The sequence below is a fragment of the Stomoxys calcitrans genome, chromosome 3 (assembly GCF_963082655.1).
Source record: "Stomoxys calcitrans chromosome 3, idStoCalc2.1, whole genome shotgun sequence".
Lineage (NCBI taxonomy): Eukaryota > Metazoa > Arthropoda > Insecta > Diptera > Muscidae > Stomoxys > Stomoxys calcitrans.
Genome location: NC_081554.1, coordinates 113,440,793 through 113,458,664, shown reverse-complemented (window position 1 = coordinate 113,458,664; position 17,872 = coordinate 113,440,793). Strand labels below are relative to the sequence as shown.

Sequence of the window (17,872 nt, the reverse complement as noted above, 5' to 3'; positions counted from 1 at the left end):
TTGGGGGTGTTTTGGTGACTTGGCTTTGAAAATATATATCAGATTCGTGTTCTACTCTAAAATACCTTGTATTTGAGCCTCATATCGCAATGGTCAGCAAATACTTCCTAGTTGGGTGATGTTATGGGGGCGGGGTGGCCCCATAGACACTTTTCCCGAATATTGATATCAGATTCGTGCTTTACATCCAAAGACCTTTCATTTAAGTCTCATATTGCTTTGGTTGTAAATTTGATGTCTTTGTGGGGATGTTCTCGTGGATAGGCGGCACCCAAACACTTGGTCCCACGTCTGTATATCAGATTCGTATTCTACACTCAAATACCTTTCATTTGAATCCCAATATGCCATGGTCGGTAAAAATATCCGATTTAGGGGTGTTTTGGGGGTTGGGGTGGTCCCCCAAACACTTGGTCCGACAATTGGATAGGTACCCTATCCGAAATTTGGATACCAAATTTTTGTTTGTAGTTTACTATAAGAGGGTACACAAAATTTCGCTTAAATCGCACCACCCTTCTCTGAGATCTGGCGTTTCTGAAAATTGGGGTAAGGGGAAGGGTCCACCCCCTTCAGATATCAAAAAATGTAGTAGCATATTTTCACCACGGGATCATTATGCACCATCTGTGAAAATGTCAAGAAAATCGTTTCAGCCGTTTCTGAGTCTATAAGGAACACACAAACAAACAAACACAAATTGATTTTTATATATAAGATTATTGGCCTTATACCTTAAATCGGGAGATCGGTCTATATGGTAGCTATATTAAATTATAGGCTGGTCTAAACCGTATTATTCAGGATCTTTACACAACTTATTGTGCCAAATTTCAGCCGTTTCTGAGTCTATAAGGAACACACAAACAAACACAAATTGGTTTTCATATGTAAGATTCCAAGGATTTTCGACTGTGGGACATATCCTCCAAACACTTCTTGAACGATGTCTTTTTTACATGTTTTTTGCCTCTAAAAAATTGGGGAAACTACGGGCAGCTCAACTTTTTTGAATTATGTTAAGAGGCATTGCAAATATGGCGAGGGTTATTTTGGGTATATTTTTTTAATTTCCATCAAAGTTAAAAATGGGTACTTTTAAATAGTGATTTACCTGGAATTACCTTTTGATAATTCTACACTTATTAAGTATATTCTTTCATAGACAAAATAAAAAATGGCAATCCCTTTACTAGATTCGAGATTTAATACTTAAAATCGGACCAAAATACGCAAAAAATTATTTTTTTTTTTTACATCTAAAGAAGGTACAATTTGAACGGCCATTTCTTCTAAACTAAAAACTGAATTTTTTGTGGTTAGCATTTTTGAATTGGTTGGAATGGTTTTCATAAGATAGGTGCTATAAAAATTTCGTAAACGCACATGAAAATTGCCAACTGTTTCTTCTGTCCGCGCCATAGTACGTCGGTGGTTGGAAGTAACGACTTTTGCAGAAGCTGCAAGGACGACGAGAAGAAGAGACTATAAAACATCTGCTGATGTAGCGGATGTGAACTTCCCAAGTTGTTTGGCTTTTTAAAGCGATCTAGATGGTTCAACGGCAGGAACTAGAAGGCATCCTCCTTATCCTGTTCTTGTGGAATCACAATGGACGAAAACGTCTGAAAAAGTATCATGCCAGTCTGCCAATTAAACTTAACCTATATTCAAACTATAAATAATAATCATGTTTGATGATTTTTCGTTTCATAATGGATTCATTAAAATAATAGAATGAACTGGAGGCCACGCAGCGCCTCATATGACGCTAAAGGCCTGGGTACGAATCATGGCGAGAACATCAGAAAAACAATGTTTTCAGCGGTGGTTATCCCTTTTAATGCTGGCTAGGTGCTATGTCATGTAAAAAGTTCTACCCAAAGAGGTGTCACACTGCGGCACGGCCTTCGGACTCGGCTATAAAAAGGAGGCGTCTTTTCATTGAGTTTATACTTAAATCGGACCGCACTCATTGATATGTGAGAAGTTTGCCACTGCTCCTTGGGGAAATTTACATTTGCAAAGTATGATGAGTTCATAACAAACAAATTACGATTAACAAACAGGATTACGGAAATGCTTGGATGAGCCTTTTTGAATTATATATATAAAGAAATAAAGTAAATATGAAACTTACTCTGACTAAAATGTGAAGGGGGTGCCGTTGTGGTCACGGATATACCTGTGAATCCTTTGGATTCCGGCGAGGAGCTCCGTTGGAAAGGATTGTGGAAGAGAGTCAATAGTTTATCCACTGCTGTTGGATTTGCAATCCAAGAAACTTTGCGCACACGTTGCTGATGCGTTACGGGTGGAACAGAGTTCTCATCAGATGGAACAGCACTATTAACATTTTCCCTAGCTACAGCCACTGCGGCTGATACAAATGCTTCATTAGCGGTATTCTTTGTTAATGTTATATCATTATCTCCGAATACAGCGATAGGACACTGACCGGATACGGTTAAATCGTGTGTATCGACGTGAGAGCACAACGAATCCTTCGAATGAGTAGAAGTCGATGAAGAAGAGTCGGAACTGTCGATATTACTGGCGGGCGATGTAGAGGATGAAGAAGAAGACGACGACAATATTGACGATGACGAGGAGGTATCCGAAGCTGATGACGATGAAGAGAATGTGGATAGTGTAGAAAGTATAGAAGGCGAGGGTTGGAGTGCCGAATTGCTTGTTGTTGCAGAAATTGTATGCTCCTGAGTGGTAGTGGTCTCATTTTTAGTAGTTGGTGCGGTATCATTTGTACTTTGTTCACTTTGTTGTGTTGCTCGGGGAACCTCTCTGACTTTCAGAATGGGCATTACGTAAGAATCGGTGGTTGTGTGTTGTTGTATCACTGTCCTACATGTTGATGTTATGGGGGTTGGTGCGACAGCATTCGAATGCCTCGCCACTGTATGTTGTAAATCGTCTCCTTGCAATGCCGGAGCCGAAATAGCCTCTTTAATTTGATGTGTCGCTTCTTTCGCGTCTCGCAACATGGGAGTTGGTGGGGGATTTATAGGTGGTGTTATGGGTGGTATTGTTCTACTTGACAATGGCACACTAGGATCCTCGTAGACTTTTCGCACCAGAAAGCGTGAACGAGGTGAAACAGACAATCGCTTAATGGACTGCGTCGACGATGAAATAGTTGCCATCGAAGGTAGCGAACAAGATGTTGGCAGCGAGGTTGATGTAACACCGGAATAGGAAGAGTCGTTAACTTCATCCGTCGATACTGACGGAATAAACACACTACTGCTCGATATCGCCTTGACGGTTCCGAGTCCTCCTCCTTCCTTTTGAACATTGGGTGAAATAAGTGGACTTACTTCGGCTACGCGATATACCTGAAACCTACTTCCACGATTGGGTGACGATGAGGGTGATATTGTCGTTGGACTGGGCACAGGCGAACGTAAACGTGTGCCAGCTTTGCGTTTAACTTCTAGTTTACTGTTTGACGTTGGTGAACATGACATCATGACCGGATTTGAAGTGTCCACAACGGGCCTACTATGGCAAGTCAATGATATTTTCCTCGAACCCACGTAGTAACCACCACGCCGCTTTGCCAATGGATTAATAGAGGCTTTCTCCTGCTGCTGAGTTTTCTCATTTCGCGCGCACATCGAACGGACGTTTTCCAGGACCCGTGCATAGTCCAAATGTGCCTCACTACTCACAGACATTCGGTTAGGTTCATCATCTATATCAATTTGAGTCACTGTTGTGTTTGACTTCAAAACTTCGGCAATTTTCGTCAGACTTTCCACTTCGACCTTATTACCTCTTATATCTATACGTTGCAGTGTGCTATTGCCTCCGAAAGTCATGATGGACGTTAAGGTTTCTATACCTTTGGCACTAAGCTGGGCACTTTGCAAGCCCAATGTAGTTAACGTTGTATTTTTTATCAAACTATCTTTAATCGAAGAAACGAAATCATTCGTTAAGCAATTTTTACCAATATTAAGCAATTCCAGGGACACTGTCTCCGCTAGTAGATTTGAAATGAAGAGGCCTGCCTCTTTTGATAGATTGTTGTTCCATAATGCTAGAGCTTTAAGTCCACCAGGCGCTCTAGAGCTTGCTTCAATAGTTGATTCCAGCTGCCGCTGTTGTCTAGTCAAAGTATCGTTTTTGGTCAGCTTTTCATTCAATTGCGCCGATGAGGAAAAATTTAAATCGCCGCTACCTATACTGCCATCTAGTGAATTGTCACTGCACAGACTGTCTGTACTTTGTGAACGATGTCGAGTTGACTGTGTTAGAAAAGTACACGAGGAGTCTGTACGTCTCAATCCGCTGCTAACACCGCCTGGTGACGTAGAAGGTGGCGGAGGGGTTTGACTGGGGCTTGTGCTTATTACGCTATTTATTTTATATTTTTGAGCTATGCTATCCTGAGCAATAGTCACCTTTGGCATCTTCTCTCTTGTATCATTCGCTGGTTCTATTGGCGAATCGTTACCCCCTTGCTGAACACCGAACCCAACTTGAATGGTAGGAGGTATAGTAGAAGTGGCAGATGGCAAAGAAGTCGATAGACTCGGTGCATTGCCTACGTCCGTAGTCGGTCTCTCCCTCTCTGCAAACGTCGTAGATACTTGAGTAAATGGCAACTTCTGAGGAGTAGGAGTTGAGGACGGTGTTGCTTGATTTGTTGCCGCGATCAAACATTCATTCGATTCTGATGCTATAGTAGCTGTCTCTATGCAAAACTCTTTGACTAAATCATCCAAACGAGTACTCTCCAGTGATGCAGATAACCGGGTAAATTCTTCCGGCAGATGACGACTAATATCACCTTCCGAGGCACTTTCAAACGCTGAATCCGTACTATGTGTGTCATCGAAATCTTCTCCCAACCTGGTGTTTTTATTTACATCTAAAGCTTTGCTGGCGGAATGAAGATGTTGCAACTCATTCGGGTGGTCTGCAGTTTCCCGAGGATCCCCAAGTTCACTAGTGCCAACAACGCTTTGCCGACAATGGCTTTCTTCAGCTTTCACTTCGAAAACACTTGCGGTGTCTGGCCGTGATGGCTCATCTCTCACGTCGCTTGAAAACAAAGCGGAAGATGTATGCACAGGTACTAAAGTCATATTAACATTATTGTTGTCAGTGTTATTATTAATATTGTTATTGTTTGCGTAATTATTTACAAGAGAACTTGGAACAGATGATTGCAAATTTGTTGTTGCGTGGCATGTTGAAGAATCGGCGGGGGGTTCAATTAAAATGGAATTCTTGGCCTCGATTTGCGTCAGAACTCGCTTATCGGCACTCTCTAGCTCCATTTCTCTAGCAGAAGGTTCATGTGAAACCCTTGGCACAGATGTGGGTGCCACAGCTATATTTGACAAAAGAATCGGTGTTTCTGTTGCCCCTTCGCTCACCTCCGAATCCGTGTCAGTGGGGCATTTAACAAATGTGGTAGATGTTGTTATTGTGGTGGATGCGGTTGCATTTGCGCCGATATCAAACACGTCATCACTTATGAGACTTGTATCCTCCGAGCAACATGCAGCTAAGGTGTCCGTCGAGAGATTGGAAACTCCTTCTTCACTACTGCTCTCACTGTTCATTGAGAGAAGTTTGTCAAGCATTGACTGACCACCGCCAGATGTTTGCAGCGTGCCTTTCAGTGTATTAGAACGTACTGTATCATCGGTGTCCTCATCGGGATCAATTTCTTCTATAGTTGAACCAACAGTTGATATGAGGGGTGGTTTGAATGACGATCCCCCTGACCTTGGTTCAGGTTCAATTTTAACTGTTATGTCGCTTAGAGTCACAGCACTCCCCACAGACTTACACTTTTCTTCAATTGGCGAAAGTGGCTGTTTACATTTCGTCTCATTGTCAGCTTCATTTTCGTTTTTGAATTTGGACTGGCTGTCCTTTACTCCCCACTCTCCTATCTCCTCGTTACAATCGGATATATCCACTGGCGCCGTAGTCTCAAAAGGCGACATACTTTCATCGTCATCAATGGCCGCGGCACGTTGAAATGTCGTTCGCCTCTCCAGTTCTTTCGACTGCATAATTAACGACATTACAATGTGGCGCAAACCTTCGTCGCCAATGTTATTGTTACTTATATCAATTAATTCCAAATAATGATTCACTTTCAGCATCTCGGCTATGGTATCAGCATCACTACTATCCAAATCATTGTAAGCTATCCAAAGTTCCTTTAGAGTTTTGTTATGCCAAAGCTTGAAACCTACACAAAAAAGGAAACAACCAATAAAGTCTTGCCATTCCAACTTTAAGTGCATTGTGACTTACATAATCCACTCAGGGGTAGTCCTTTGAGACTGCAATGTTCCAATTTCAGGGTATGTAAATTGGATGTGTTAAGAGCGACGCCCAAGTGTTCTGCGCTAACCTTTGATATTGGGTTTCCTTCAGCATTTAGCACCTGCAGTTCCTGACTATGACTAATCATATATGTGCAAGACATCCAGCCTCTGGGAGTCATACCCGAGGAATTTGAAGAAATATCTAATTCGTTTGTAGCCTCATAGTATTCAATAATTTCAAATAGTGCACTGGCCGCCACTTCATTAAGTTTACAGTCTGAGACATCAATCGACTTATATTGCACCTGAAAATACATAAAAAACGCAAAATGTTCGATAGAATATGGAAGAATAATCTATTTCTCTACGTATTATGTTTTTTGCCTCATCCCTATGCGCTATGTGCAATGGCAAACGCCGCTAGCAAGCTATGTGCGTGAAGATAAATTCCAAATGTAACTAGTAGAGACACAAACCGCGTTGTTAACTGAATGCGAGAGAGAGGGAGTAATAGAAGCTTCAACAGACTTCCTCTGAGGAGTTAATAGGGCTCTGTAAATACTTTACATAATCAAAATATTTACAAATTTAAAAATATTTAATAATTTTTGTAAAGACTTGTAAGAAGAAACAAACAAACAAAAACAAATTATATATGCTCTTAACAAAAACCGCCAAATAAAATATCTATGAGCAGGGTATTAAGAAAATGGCAAGTTAAAAAAAAATATTCGGGACAGGATTATGAGCAGTGCTCCCGGAGGCCATCCAAGAATTCCTCCAGGTACTACCGTATCTTGCTAGAACGCCCATAGTTAGAGCTTTCCAAACACACATTTTTATTCGAAAATCGAACGGTTCTTTTTCTTATATTTCCGTCATTTTAATTTTTTTTTCGAAAAAATGTTATATTATGGGCAGTGCTCCTGGAGGCCATCCAAAAATTCCTCGAGGTACTGTTATACCTTGTTGGAATACCCACAGTTAGTGATTTCCAAAACATATTTTTATTTGAAAATCGTTTTACTTGTCTTATTTAAAAAAAATGCTGGACAGGATTATGGGCAGTGCTCCTGGAGGCTATAGAACAATTCCTCCAAGTACTACCATACCTTGTTGGAAGGCCAACAGTTAGAGCATTTTTATTCAAAAATCGAACGGTTGGTTTTCCTATATTATTGGCTTTTTTTAATATTTCGAAAAAGTGCTGGACAAGATTATGGGCAGAGTTCCTGGAGGCCATCCAAGAATTCCTCCAGGGCTTTCCAACAAGTTATGGTAGTACCGAGAAAAGTTCTCGGGTGGTCTCCAGGTTTACTGCCCATTACTGTCCAGCATTTTTTCGAAAATTTTTGTTAAAAAAGACAGGAACATAAGAAAGCCAACAGTTCGATTTTTGAATCAAAATTTGTTTTGGAAAGCTCTAACTATGGACGTTCCAACAAGATAGCAGTGGTAATACTTGGAGGAATTCTTGGATGGCCTCCAGGAGCACTGCCCATAATCCTGTCCCGAATATTTTTTTAAAAATATAAATATTTTGGTTCAAAGCATACATAATAAACTTTAGATTGTGGTGTTTTCTTTTATTTTTTCTACCAGTCTTTGAAAAATTTATAAATATCATCAATTTTCTATATTTTTTGGTTATATATAGTGTTAACAGAGCTATTTTAACCCCTCAGAGGAAGTCTGTTAATGCTTCTGTTACCCTCTTTCGCTCTCTGTTTGTGTCTCTGCTATAATGGGAATTTATCTTCACGTAAATGGGAAATACCCCATTTTTGCTCTGTCTACAGGTGACAAGATAAAGGCATGTAATGTGGGAAAGAAGATCTTAAATCTAATATTTAAATCTAATCCAGTGTTGAGCACATGTGGTATTGGAATAGTGTTACCCGAATCTTCCATATGTGTTGCTAAATAGTATGTCAGAAGAGTCTTGTGGCTTGTACGCGAGAATAGTCGAAGCACTCGGCTGATCTTGAATTGCGATGCGAACGCAATCTACTTACAATGGGGAAATTCGGATATAAATAAAAGGGGAGATTTATGATTTTATCCTATATTCTGACCTAAGAATTTGCAATGGTGGTGGATATCCCTCAAATTAGAAATAGATCAAAGGTGATAGACATAATCCTGACGAATCTCGATGATACTATTTTGACGTATTAGAGTGTCCGAAGAGGCCTCCGTTTCGGATTACAGATATGTCTACTTCAATGATCCACCATACAGGAATCCAATGAGAACTGGGAACGATATAGCCAGTTTTTCGATGTAAAGCTTCGAACCATCACCACTGTGCTGGATGGTACAAGAAATCATGAGTTGGCGGAGTCACGGATATCCTTCAAGGCGCTGTTTAGATGTGGCTTGGCAAAAACCCCCGAAAAACATGGTGTTGTCTACAAAAAGGAGGAAATATGTCGAGTTCAAGGGACCTGTCTTTAGAGGAGTGGGGCTATCGCTTTCTCGGGAGGCTAAATACCAGAGCGTTATTCATGACCAGAAATTGAACTGAAGAAGAATCGATGAGGAAAGAGGTAAACGGGGGTTGAATTCGCTCTACTCATGTCGCAGCTCGATAAGGAGGAGTTGGGGGCTTAGGCCAAATATTGTTCACCGGGCCCTCGAGAAAGGTGGGTCTACGCGGTATGATGGAGAAAATATAGAACATTGCGGCGGTGTTGATATCGCAGGGCAAGGAAAAGTGCTACGAGAGCTGCGATGAATGCGATACTTGATTCGATATCTTTACACTTGTACGTGGATTGTGCGGCGTTGAAGAATGCCACAGACTGAGGGAGTCAGGGACAGGCCGCTCTTTAGATTTCGACTATGTGGCATTGGCGACACAACTATACGCCGGGAAGGGAGCTTTGGGCAGGGGGCGTCCCGCCCGTTTTAGCGGTTTCTGCTTACACGGATGAGACGGGTGTTGTGTCTTTCAGGCAGAGGTTTTTGCAATCCTCATGGCTTGCATGTGACCTAGAGTCAGGAGCGGCAGCCCTCTCAGACTGTCACAATTTATGTAACATAATTTAATTTTAACAAATATTTGAACCTATTTATCATTTGGATTATTCAGAATATGTTAAAGTTAAACCCCAATAACTAAAAGTCCTGTTTAAGGATTTGGTGGATCCCCAGAGACTTGATCTCAAAATTGGAAGTCAATTTCGTGCTCTACTCCTAAAGACTTTACATTTAAGATCCATACTGCCAAAGTTGGTAAATATGTCCTATTTGAGTGTTTTTGGGGGCGGGGTGACCCACGAAACCACAATTGAATATCAGATTTGCTTTATACTGTTAAATACCTTTAATTTTATACCCATATTGTAGTGATTGGTTTATAAATCCGTTTGGCGGGTTTTGTGGGGTTTGCGGCCCTTCTAGACATTCCACCTCAGATTCTGATACCAAATTTCTGATTTTAGGTTAATGTAAGTGTGGCAACAAAAATTCGCTTAAATCGCCTTACCCATCACCGAGATCTGGTGTTTTTGAAAATTATTGTTGAGGCCCGACTTAGAGTGGGAAAATTAAAAACTAATACCGGAAACAAACGCAACGAAGTCATAATGAAGATAAATGCAGTATGATCAATTTTGACCACTCTGCCCTCTTTCTGCTCATGTTGGCTACTCCAAATTAGCGCCATTTACTGGCTGTTTTCATTGGATAAAGTAAATCCATTTGAAAACAGCCTTTTAAAACAGCCAGTAGATAGCGCTAACTTAAATGTTACTGCTACTACACGCTTGGAGTGGCTTAACGCCTTTAACATTAATCATCATGTGGTAGTTGTCTATAAATGACTATAAGACTACCTATTAAATAGTCATCATTTGGTCTTTTTTTAAATCATATCAAATTGTCGTATTAAACGATTTTCTGTGGTAAAGAACTAATTTCCCTGCCTATATATTTGGTGCGGTGGCGATAGTTTTTACTATTAAGCCATGTAAAACTTTTGAATGGTTGCAATCTTAACGTTATGGTTTGCAACTCCTCCTATCGTAATTTTTGGGATATGGCGGCCTACATTTATTTGTGTCCCCACACATTAATTAAATCACATAGTGTCCTGCTAGGTCATTATGATTGATCGGCTGTTTTGAGGTGAGTTGGTTCGCTAGATATATGAGCAGAATGAAGATATCAGATTCGCAGTCCACGACCTTATACCTTAAAATTAACCCCATATTGTCATGATTGGTGTATGCAGCCCCCATTGTTTTAATTGGTCAAATAATCTATTGGAGGCGATAAGTCATATTCGTAATCAACTCCCGAATACTTTTCATTTGGGTCCCATATTGATATGTACGTCCAATATGTTTGTTTAGGGAACTTTTGAGATTGGAGTGGCCCCTGGATTCCCTGGACCCAACTTTTAATATCATATTCGTATTCTCCAATACCTTTTATTTGATACCCATATTGTCCCGATTGTTCAACCTTGATTTTGGGTGTTGTTTTTGGGGTAACTGGGGAGGGTTTGTTTGTTTCTCTTTCGACACGACCTCAATGATCGGAGATCCAAATGGAAAAGGAAAGCCAAAGATAGCAACACACACCAACCACTATGGGACGCGTTTCGTCTTTGGTTAGAAGACTTTTCAACCATATTAGGTGTGATGGCTTCAAGGGCCGTGCGTTGGTATGTTGTATTTGAATCGTATTAATAGCGAAAACGCATCTATGATACAAATACCACATTAACCACGCTCGACAATCCTGTCTATTAGCTTCACTTTTTCCCAATGCATATGTTTTTGTGTAATGACATTTTTTCTGTGGCAAATTACACACAAATTATACATCTATTGTGCATATCAACTTTATTCACTACTTACTAAATTTATTACGACTTATTCAATTTTTTGTTAACTGAAATAAACTATGATAATGACAAGGCTCGGAATTTTATGCATTAAAAAATAGCGTTTTGATTCTTGTTTGAACCGTTGAGTGGAGCGGACGTTTTGTTATTTCGCTCCGCAAGAATGTTTCTGTAACTCGTAATAAGTCATTATTTTTGGAGACAAAAATGCAAGTCACTCAATGATAGCTACGTTAGTGTTATCCTTTAGGCGGTCGATGATCTGTGCCTGTTTCCAAAGACGCGGCAGATCTATCAGGCCGTAGCATGTGGTCGGTCTACTACTGAAACCTCGACTGGTGGAGCGGCTGTGCCAGGCTTCACTAGCCGACAAACGACTGGTTAGCAGGGGCGTTTGTCGAAGACATCTGGTTCGAGACTTAAGGACAGGGCTGAACCTATTCTATCTTCGCATGTCTATTATTTGCCTAGGCCATCGGCCTTCCCTTTCAAACCAACCCGCTATTTAAGAGGTTGGAATAATACAAGGCGCATGTTTACTGAGAGGCTTAATGCGAATGATCCTAAGGCTCTCACTGTTAGGGAGAGAGACTCCCTAAATTGGAAAATAAATAAGTCTCATTACTGGCTGGCTTCCCTATATATGGCACACGATTCAGAGATGCCGCCTTCAAGCCTTAAGTTGCCGCTTCTGCAGGGAAAAAGAGTCTAATTGTAGGAAGTGATGCTAATGCACATCACCAGATATGGGGAAGTTCAGATGTCAACGAAGGGGGTGAAATACTTATTATTCGATATTCAGCTCATCCCTTTCGTTTTATTTTAATCTGGCGATTTGTAATAAAAGGGTAAACCAACATTTATTGGCAGAAACAGAGAGGAGGTACCTTTGTATAGGATGATATAAGCACAAGAATATGCGGCTGGAAAGCCTTGGAGAAAATACTGCAGAAGTGGTCCCTCGGCTAAACAGAAAAAAGGCGGATTGGTATAAATTTCCGTACAAATTCGGCACGTCTATTCCTTCTAGACCAGAAAAGGAAGTGGCACCTTCGCAAGATATAGACATAATGGTCAAGCGTATCGAAGGCCCTGAATGGCTAGCTTGTGTCAGTATGTCCTAGTGTCAAAGTAAGTACTGCAGAAATACTCTTCAACAGGGCGAAAGACACAAGAGCACCACACGATTGGAACATCTATAAAGCTGAGCTAAGAAAATATAAGGGCGAGCTGAGAAAGGCTCAGAAAAAGTCCTGGGTTGAATTCTGTAGCTCCGTGGAGGATACATCTGAGGCCTCTAGGCTAAGAAGATCCTGTCCTCGAGAACTTTAACGGTAGGGTATATGTATGGCAATGTGTATAAGGAAACACTAGAACTAATCGTTGATATTCATTTCCCGTGAAATTCTCCAACGGACAACGTGGCTCCAGAAGAGGTTGTCACTGGCCGATAGACTGGTTCCTTCGTATGGCATAATTTTAAAGAATTCCCCTCTCAATTCCTCTTTGCATGCATCTCAAATCGTACGGTACCTTAGTTTCTTTTTCATCCATGTTTCTCCCGTAATGTAAGTGTGCGTAAAGTAGTAGAAGATTGTTTGCACGTAGTGTTCTGTTACTGTTTCCAACAATTGTGTCAAGTAATATACATATCGGTCCATAATCTAATATACCTCCCATATAAACAGATTATTGTGCAACTATGGAAGTCAATTTGTATCTATTTGTTGCCCATCATGGTGGGGAATATGTAAGATTCTACCCGGCCGAACTATGACACGATAAGACTTGTCACATTAATAGTCACTTTCTCTATTCATAAGTCTTGTCTTATGTTCCTCAAATACAAAAAGAGCGCGCTCTGTCATATGTATTTCCTTTAAAAAATATTTTTCACGGTTTACAACTTTAAACTCAAAAAAATATAGAAATATAGCAAATAATTGTTCTAAAGTGTGTGTAATATGTTACAAAAACACTTTCATAAATACGCTACCATAAGATTTATTTTGTTACCTTACCATGAAAGCACTACAATTGATGTACTACCATATATTTTGTTATAATTTGCCATCTAATTCTCACACACACTAACCCCAACCCATCAAAAATACAAGAAGTCTTAGTGTACGTTAATATGCCGTTAGATAGAGCGTAAATGAATCAAAATCATCATTCGATTGTAAAATTTTGTGCCGGGCGCGTTTCAATCGTTCTTCCAACAAAATGAATTATAAAAAAAAAGAGTTGGAAACTGCATAACAAACAAGTGACAACACAAACATTTTTCGTTCTGCTCAATAATGAAAGTGAAGTGTGAAGAAACTTTAAACTTATAACAAATAAGTATGGGGAAACAGAAGATTTTGCTAATTGTGTGGGTTGCAAAACTCTTTTGGTCTATAATTCAAAAGGTGGCGCAGGCAATTTTCTGTCACAAATGTACAAAAAAAAATCCGTATGTTCGGCAGAGAAGGCCAAGAAAAACATATGTTAAGGACAAAATCCATTCCTGAAAGTGTAATAGTAAATATTCACAAGAAACAACTTCAACTTGTTATGAAGGATCTTCGACCATTTGGCGTAATTGAAGGTGAGTTTAAGATTTTTGTTTATGGCGTGCAAAAATGTAAAGCTACGTCCAGAACGTACCCTTAGACATGTGCATTAACATTTATTTTTCATATTTTTAGGAGAAGACATAGGGGAGCAATTTGTTGGCATCAAGAACTGCTGTATCACGGACAATTTTGGTCAATTAATACAATAGTGTCAAAGAGTCCCTTAAGTCGATCATATCAAACAACTTTTTGGGATTTGCTACGGATATGTGCTCGGATGATTATATCCAGAGAAGTTTTATAACTTTAACCATTTTATTAACGAGCAGGCGTTTACTCGTTGTAACTTTATTTTGACAAGGTTAGGTTAGGATATTAATCCACCCCATGCCACTATGAACATTCACCTAAGCCAGTAATCGGCTTGTTATGCGCTCTAAAAACTAAAAAGTAACCTCGAAAAAGAAAATATTAAGTTAGGAATTCCGTGCTACTTACAAAATCCTTAATTATTTTCCATACCACTCCCCTAGGTTGGTTTATGTCCGGTATCGTGTCCCCACCTAAGTACCGGTGTCTGTTAGCCGCGAAAGCCTGGCAATGACATAGAAAATGCTCCAAAGTCTCGCCATCTTCGTATGTGTCCCGTTATGACACCAAAAGCTATACTGGCATCCTTCTTACTCCCTTCCAGTAATATCCTCGTCTTCTCATGATCAGGATCACCCCATAGGATTTTCGCCGTCCTACTGACTGTTTCGTTGTTCCACAGTGTTATATGCGTTTGTCGCCCACACCCTTAAATTGGAATGCGTCGACGCGAAAAGCTTCGGTTTAACCGACGGCAGTTCTCTGGCCTTCGCTGCCAAATCGTCGCCATTTCATTCCCCCTTACTCCGTTATGGCCTGGCACCTAAATGATGCGGATTGTGTCATCTTCAGAGAAGGCGATAATCTCTTTCTTACACTGCAAAACTGTTCGTGACCTCAAGGTCCTGTTTGTTATTGCCTTTATAGAAATTCTACTGTCCGTAAAGATGTTCACACTCGCGTTAGTACCACACCACCTCACGCATTCCGTGATGCCTGATCATAATACGGCCTGAAGGACCGAAAATGTTCCATCAGGCACGGGTGACTTAAATGGTTTGAAGCTCCCCATGGGGTCCTTGACCATAAATTCCGTTATGATCAGCCTTCGATCAACCTCATTATTCCAATGTTCCGGTGTCTCTGTGAGTCCCTTCGTATCCTATGGAAAATTCGTTTCCATCAAAAGCCTCAACATGTCCTCGGTTGTTTCTGCTCTCACTTCCATGTCGTCTACTAACGTTTCAGTTTGGACATGGGTTTTTGAGAGAAATTTTTCATCTTGACGGCGTCATTAACGCTATCGACCTGGTCGCAGAAAAGCTTCCAGGAGGCGTGTGTAATACACATGTCAATATACTTCCGTTTTATACGTCGTGCTCTGTTATAGTCTGCGGACCTCTTTCCAAATGTTGCGAATCTCCCCGGTCATCCAAAGTTTTTCTTGAGCTGATTTCCTTTCCCGTAGAGGACAACTATCTTCGAAAGACTCCACTAGTGCAGTCGTAATCCTGTTGACATTTTTGTCAATGTCTTTTATGCTTGGACAATCTAAATTATCTTGTCCAAGTCATCTTCTGAGTAGTCTTCCGAATTTTGGCCAGTTGGTTTTAAATTTATTCGGCAATGTCCAAGAATTGAATGGCCGGAGACTAGATCAATGCCCACCATAAGGAGAGTTTCTTCCTCCTCCTCCCTGTGGAAAATCTCATATTTCCCTACGACTTACTCCTGGTTTTGCTAGTTTAAGACTTCTATCATGCGTTTCGTCGTGATTTGCCGCCCACATCCTTGATGAAGACCGTCGCCTTTGTGAACTGTGGGATGTCAATCTTTCTCACAAGGCCGAGCTTTGAGCGCCAGGGAGTGTGGATACTTCCAACGAGCTTTTTGACGGCTGACCCAAAGTGCAGCGTTAAGATGTCCCCTCTAAACTTTATACCTTCCGGCGTAAGAGGACAGCTCCTTACTTTTCTCAGATGAACCCGGAAGTGGTTCCAACATAACATGAGTATGTGCTATGGTTTGAAAAACTGATTTTATATTGTAACGACGAAAGATTGGATTCGGAAGTCATGCTTTAAAGCAAAGGTGAAGACCTCTCTTGTTTCTAGATGCCAGCCAACAGCCGCTTTTCTTAATCAACCATTCAATGAATCGACTTTTATAAAGGTAGATCAAAAAATTCAAAGGCAATAAAATGAAGGAGAAAAGAGAAATGCATCATCTAGTACGGAAAAAGTTGACACGCCTACGCCACTTTAAAACTTTACTGGATACTAGCAATTTTTGTCAAAGTTCTGATGACGATGTAGTGGAAGAAAAAAAAACTATAATTCCACCTTCATTGAATTTAGGAAAAATGAGCATGACTTACCCTTGCTTGCAAAATTGAGCAAAAATGTATTAAATATTCCAGCCAATTCTACAACTAGCAAAAGAGTATGTTCTACTTTTGATCGAATACTAGAAGAAAGACGGACCAGATTTTTGGGTGAAAATGTTGACATTCTATTAGTTAATAAATAGAATATGTAAATTTATGGTACGTAAATTTATTTTTCAGATGAAATTCTAATATATATATGCACCTTAAACGCAATGAATTCGATCCGTTTTTAAAACGAATCATAACTGGAGATGAAAAATGGATTGTTTACAACAACGTTAGTCGAAAACGATCATGATCCAAGCATGGTGAACCAGCTCAAACCACTTCAAAGGCTGATATCTTTATATATATGCTGTCTGTTTGGTGGGATTGGAAGGGTGTGGTATATTTTGAGCTGCTTCCAAGAAACCAAACGATTAATTCGGATGTTTACTGTCAACAATTGGACAAATTGAATACAGCCATCAAGTAAAAGCGACCAGAATTGGTCAATCGTAAAGGTGTCATATTCCACCAGGACAACGCTAGACCGCACACATTTTTGGTCACTCGCCAAAAACTGAGTGAGCTTGGCTGGGAACTATTGATGCATCCACCATATAGACCTGACCTTGCACCATCAGACTACCATTACAACAACCAATCCCATGGCAGCCGGTTGTACGTACCGGATTGACCCGATGGAGTTCTTCATCGGCAAGGGCTGCCGCCTCAGTGTATAACACACTGCTACAACAACAACAACAACAACCATTTATTTCGATCTTTGCAGAACTCCTTAAATGGTAAAACTTTCGGCAATGATGAGGCTATAAAATCGCACTTGGTTCAGTTTTTTGCAGATAAATGCCAGAAGTTCAATGAGCGTGGAATACTAAATTTGCCAGGAAGATGGCAAAAGGTTTCTTTCTTTCTTTTAAAAAATTCGCAATTACATTTTAGGCAACCCAATATTAATTAATAAATAGAATATGTAAATTTATGGTACGTAAATTTATTTTTCAGAAGAAATTCTAATTTAATGCAGAATGCTAGTTTTTGTAAATATGCTTATTATATGTATTTACAACCGCTCGTGGTAAGCTACTCTTTATGCTACAAGTTTCTAATACTTGAAATAAAACTTATTAAATACAATTTTCTGGATTTTTTAATACAAAATCATTTTTGTACGCTATATAGAAATTGGAACACGTGGACCACCTCCATTATGAGACAAAGATCCTATCCGTGCGAAGACATAAATACATGCTTCTGGGCTGTTATCGCTTCCACTGTCAGAAGCCTTAAGGTAGATCTACATGATCTGAGGTCCAGCGCTAAAAAAAACCTCTAGATTAAGCGGGTCTGAACAGCATTCATGTAGATACGCTAGCAGATGCGGTAAATGGCTACCGGGTGCATGTTATCCTTGGAGAACGACCGTTTTCCATTGCACCTGAAGAAATTGACCTCCCCGGCAATCCAGAGTGGTTCTGCATCAATTACGATGCGATAGATGCAGCCGTCTCAACTACTACAGAGGAAAGATAGAACACAATACACTGCCACAACAACAATCCCATGGCAGCCGGTTTTACGTACCGGATTGACCCGATGGAATCCTTCATCGGCAAAGGCTGCCGCCTCGGTGTACAACATACTGCGACAACAACAACAA

The 17,872-nt window shown here is 40.3% G+C and overlaps 1 protein-coding gene across 2 annotated transcripts in view; it reads right to left on the bottom strand.

Moving 5' to 3' along the window:
* LOC106093830 (serine-rich adhesin for platelets) overlaps window positions 1-17,872 on the bottom strand; it is a 104,721-nt gene that overhangs the window by 23,125 nt on the left and 63,724 nt on the right. For both annotated transcript variants that reach the window (XM_059364591.1, XM_059364592.1), the window contains exons 4-5: window positions 6,301-6,619; window positions 2,141-6,235 (exon numbers count right to left, since the gene is read on the bottom strand). In XM_059364591.1, coding sequence (XP_059220574.1) covers window positions 2,141-6,235; window positions 6,301-6,619 — 4,414 coding nt within the window. The remainder of the gene's footprint in view (window positions 1-2,140; window positions 6,236-6,300; window positions 6,620-17,872) is intronic.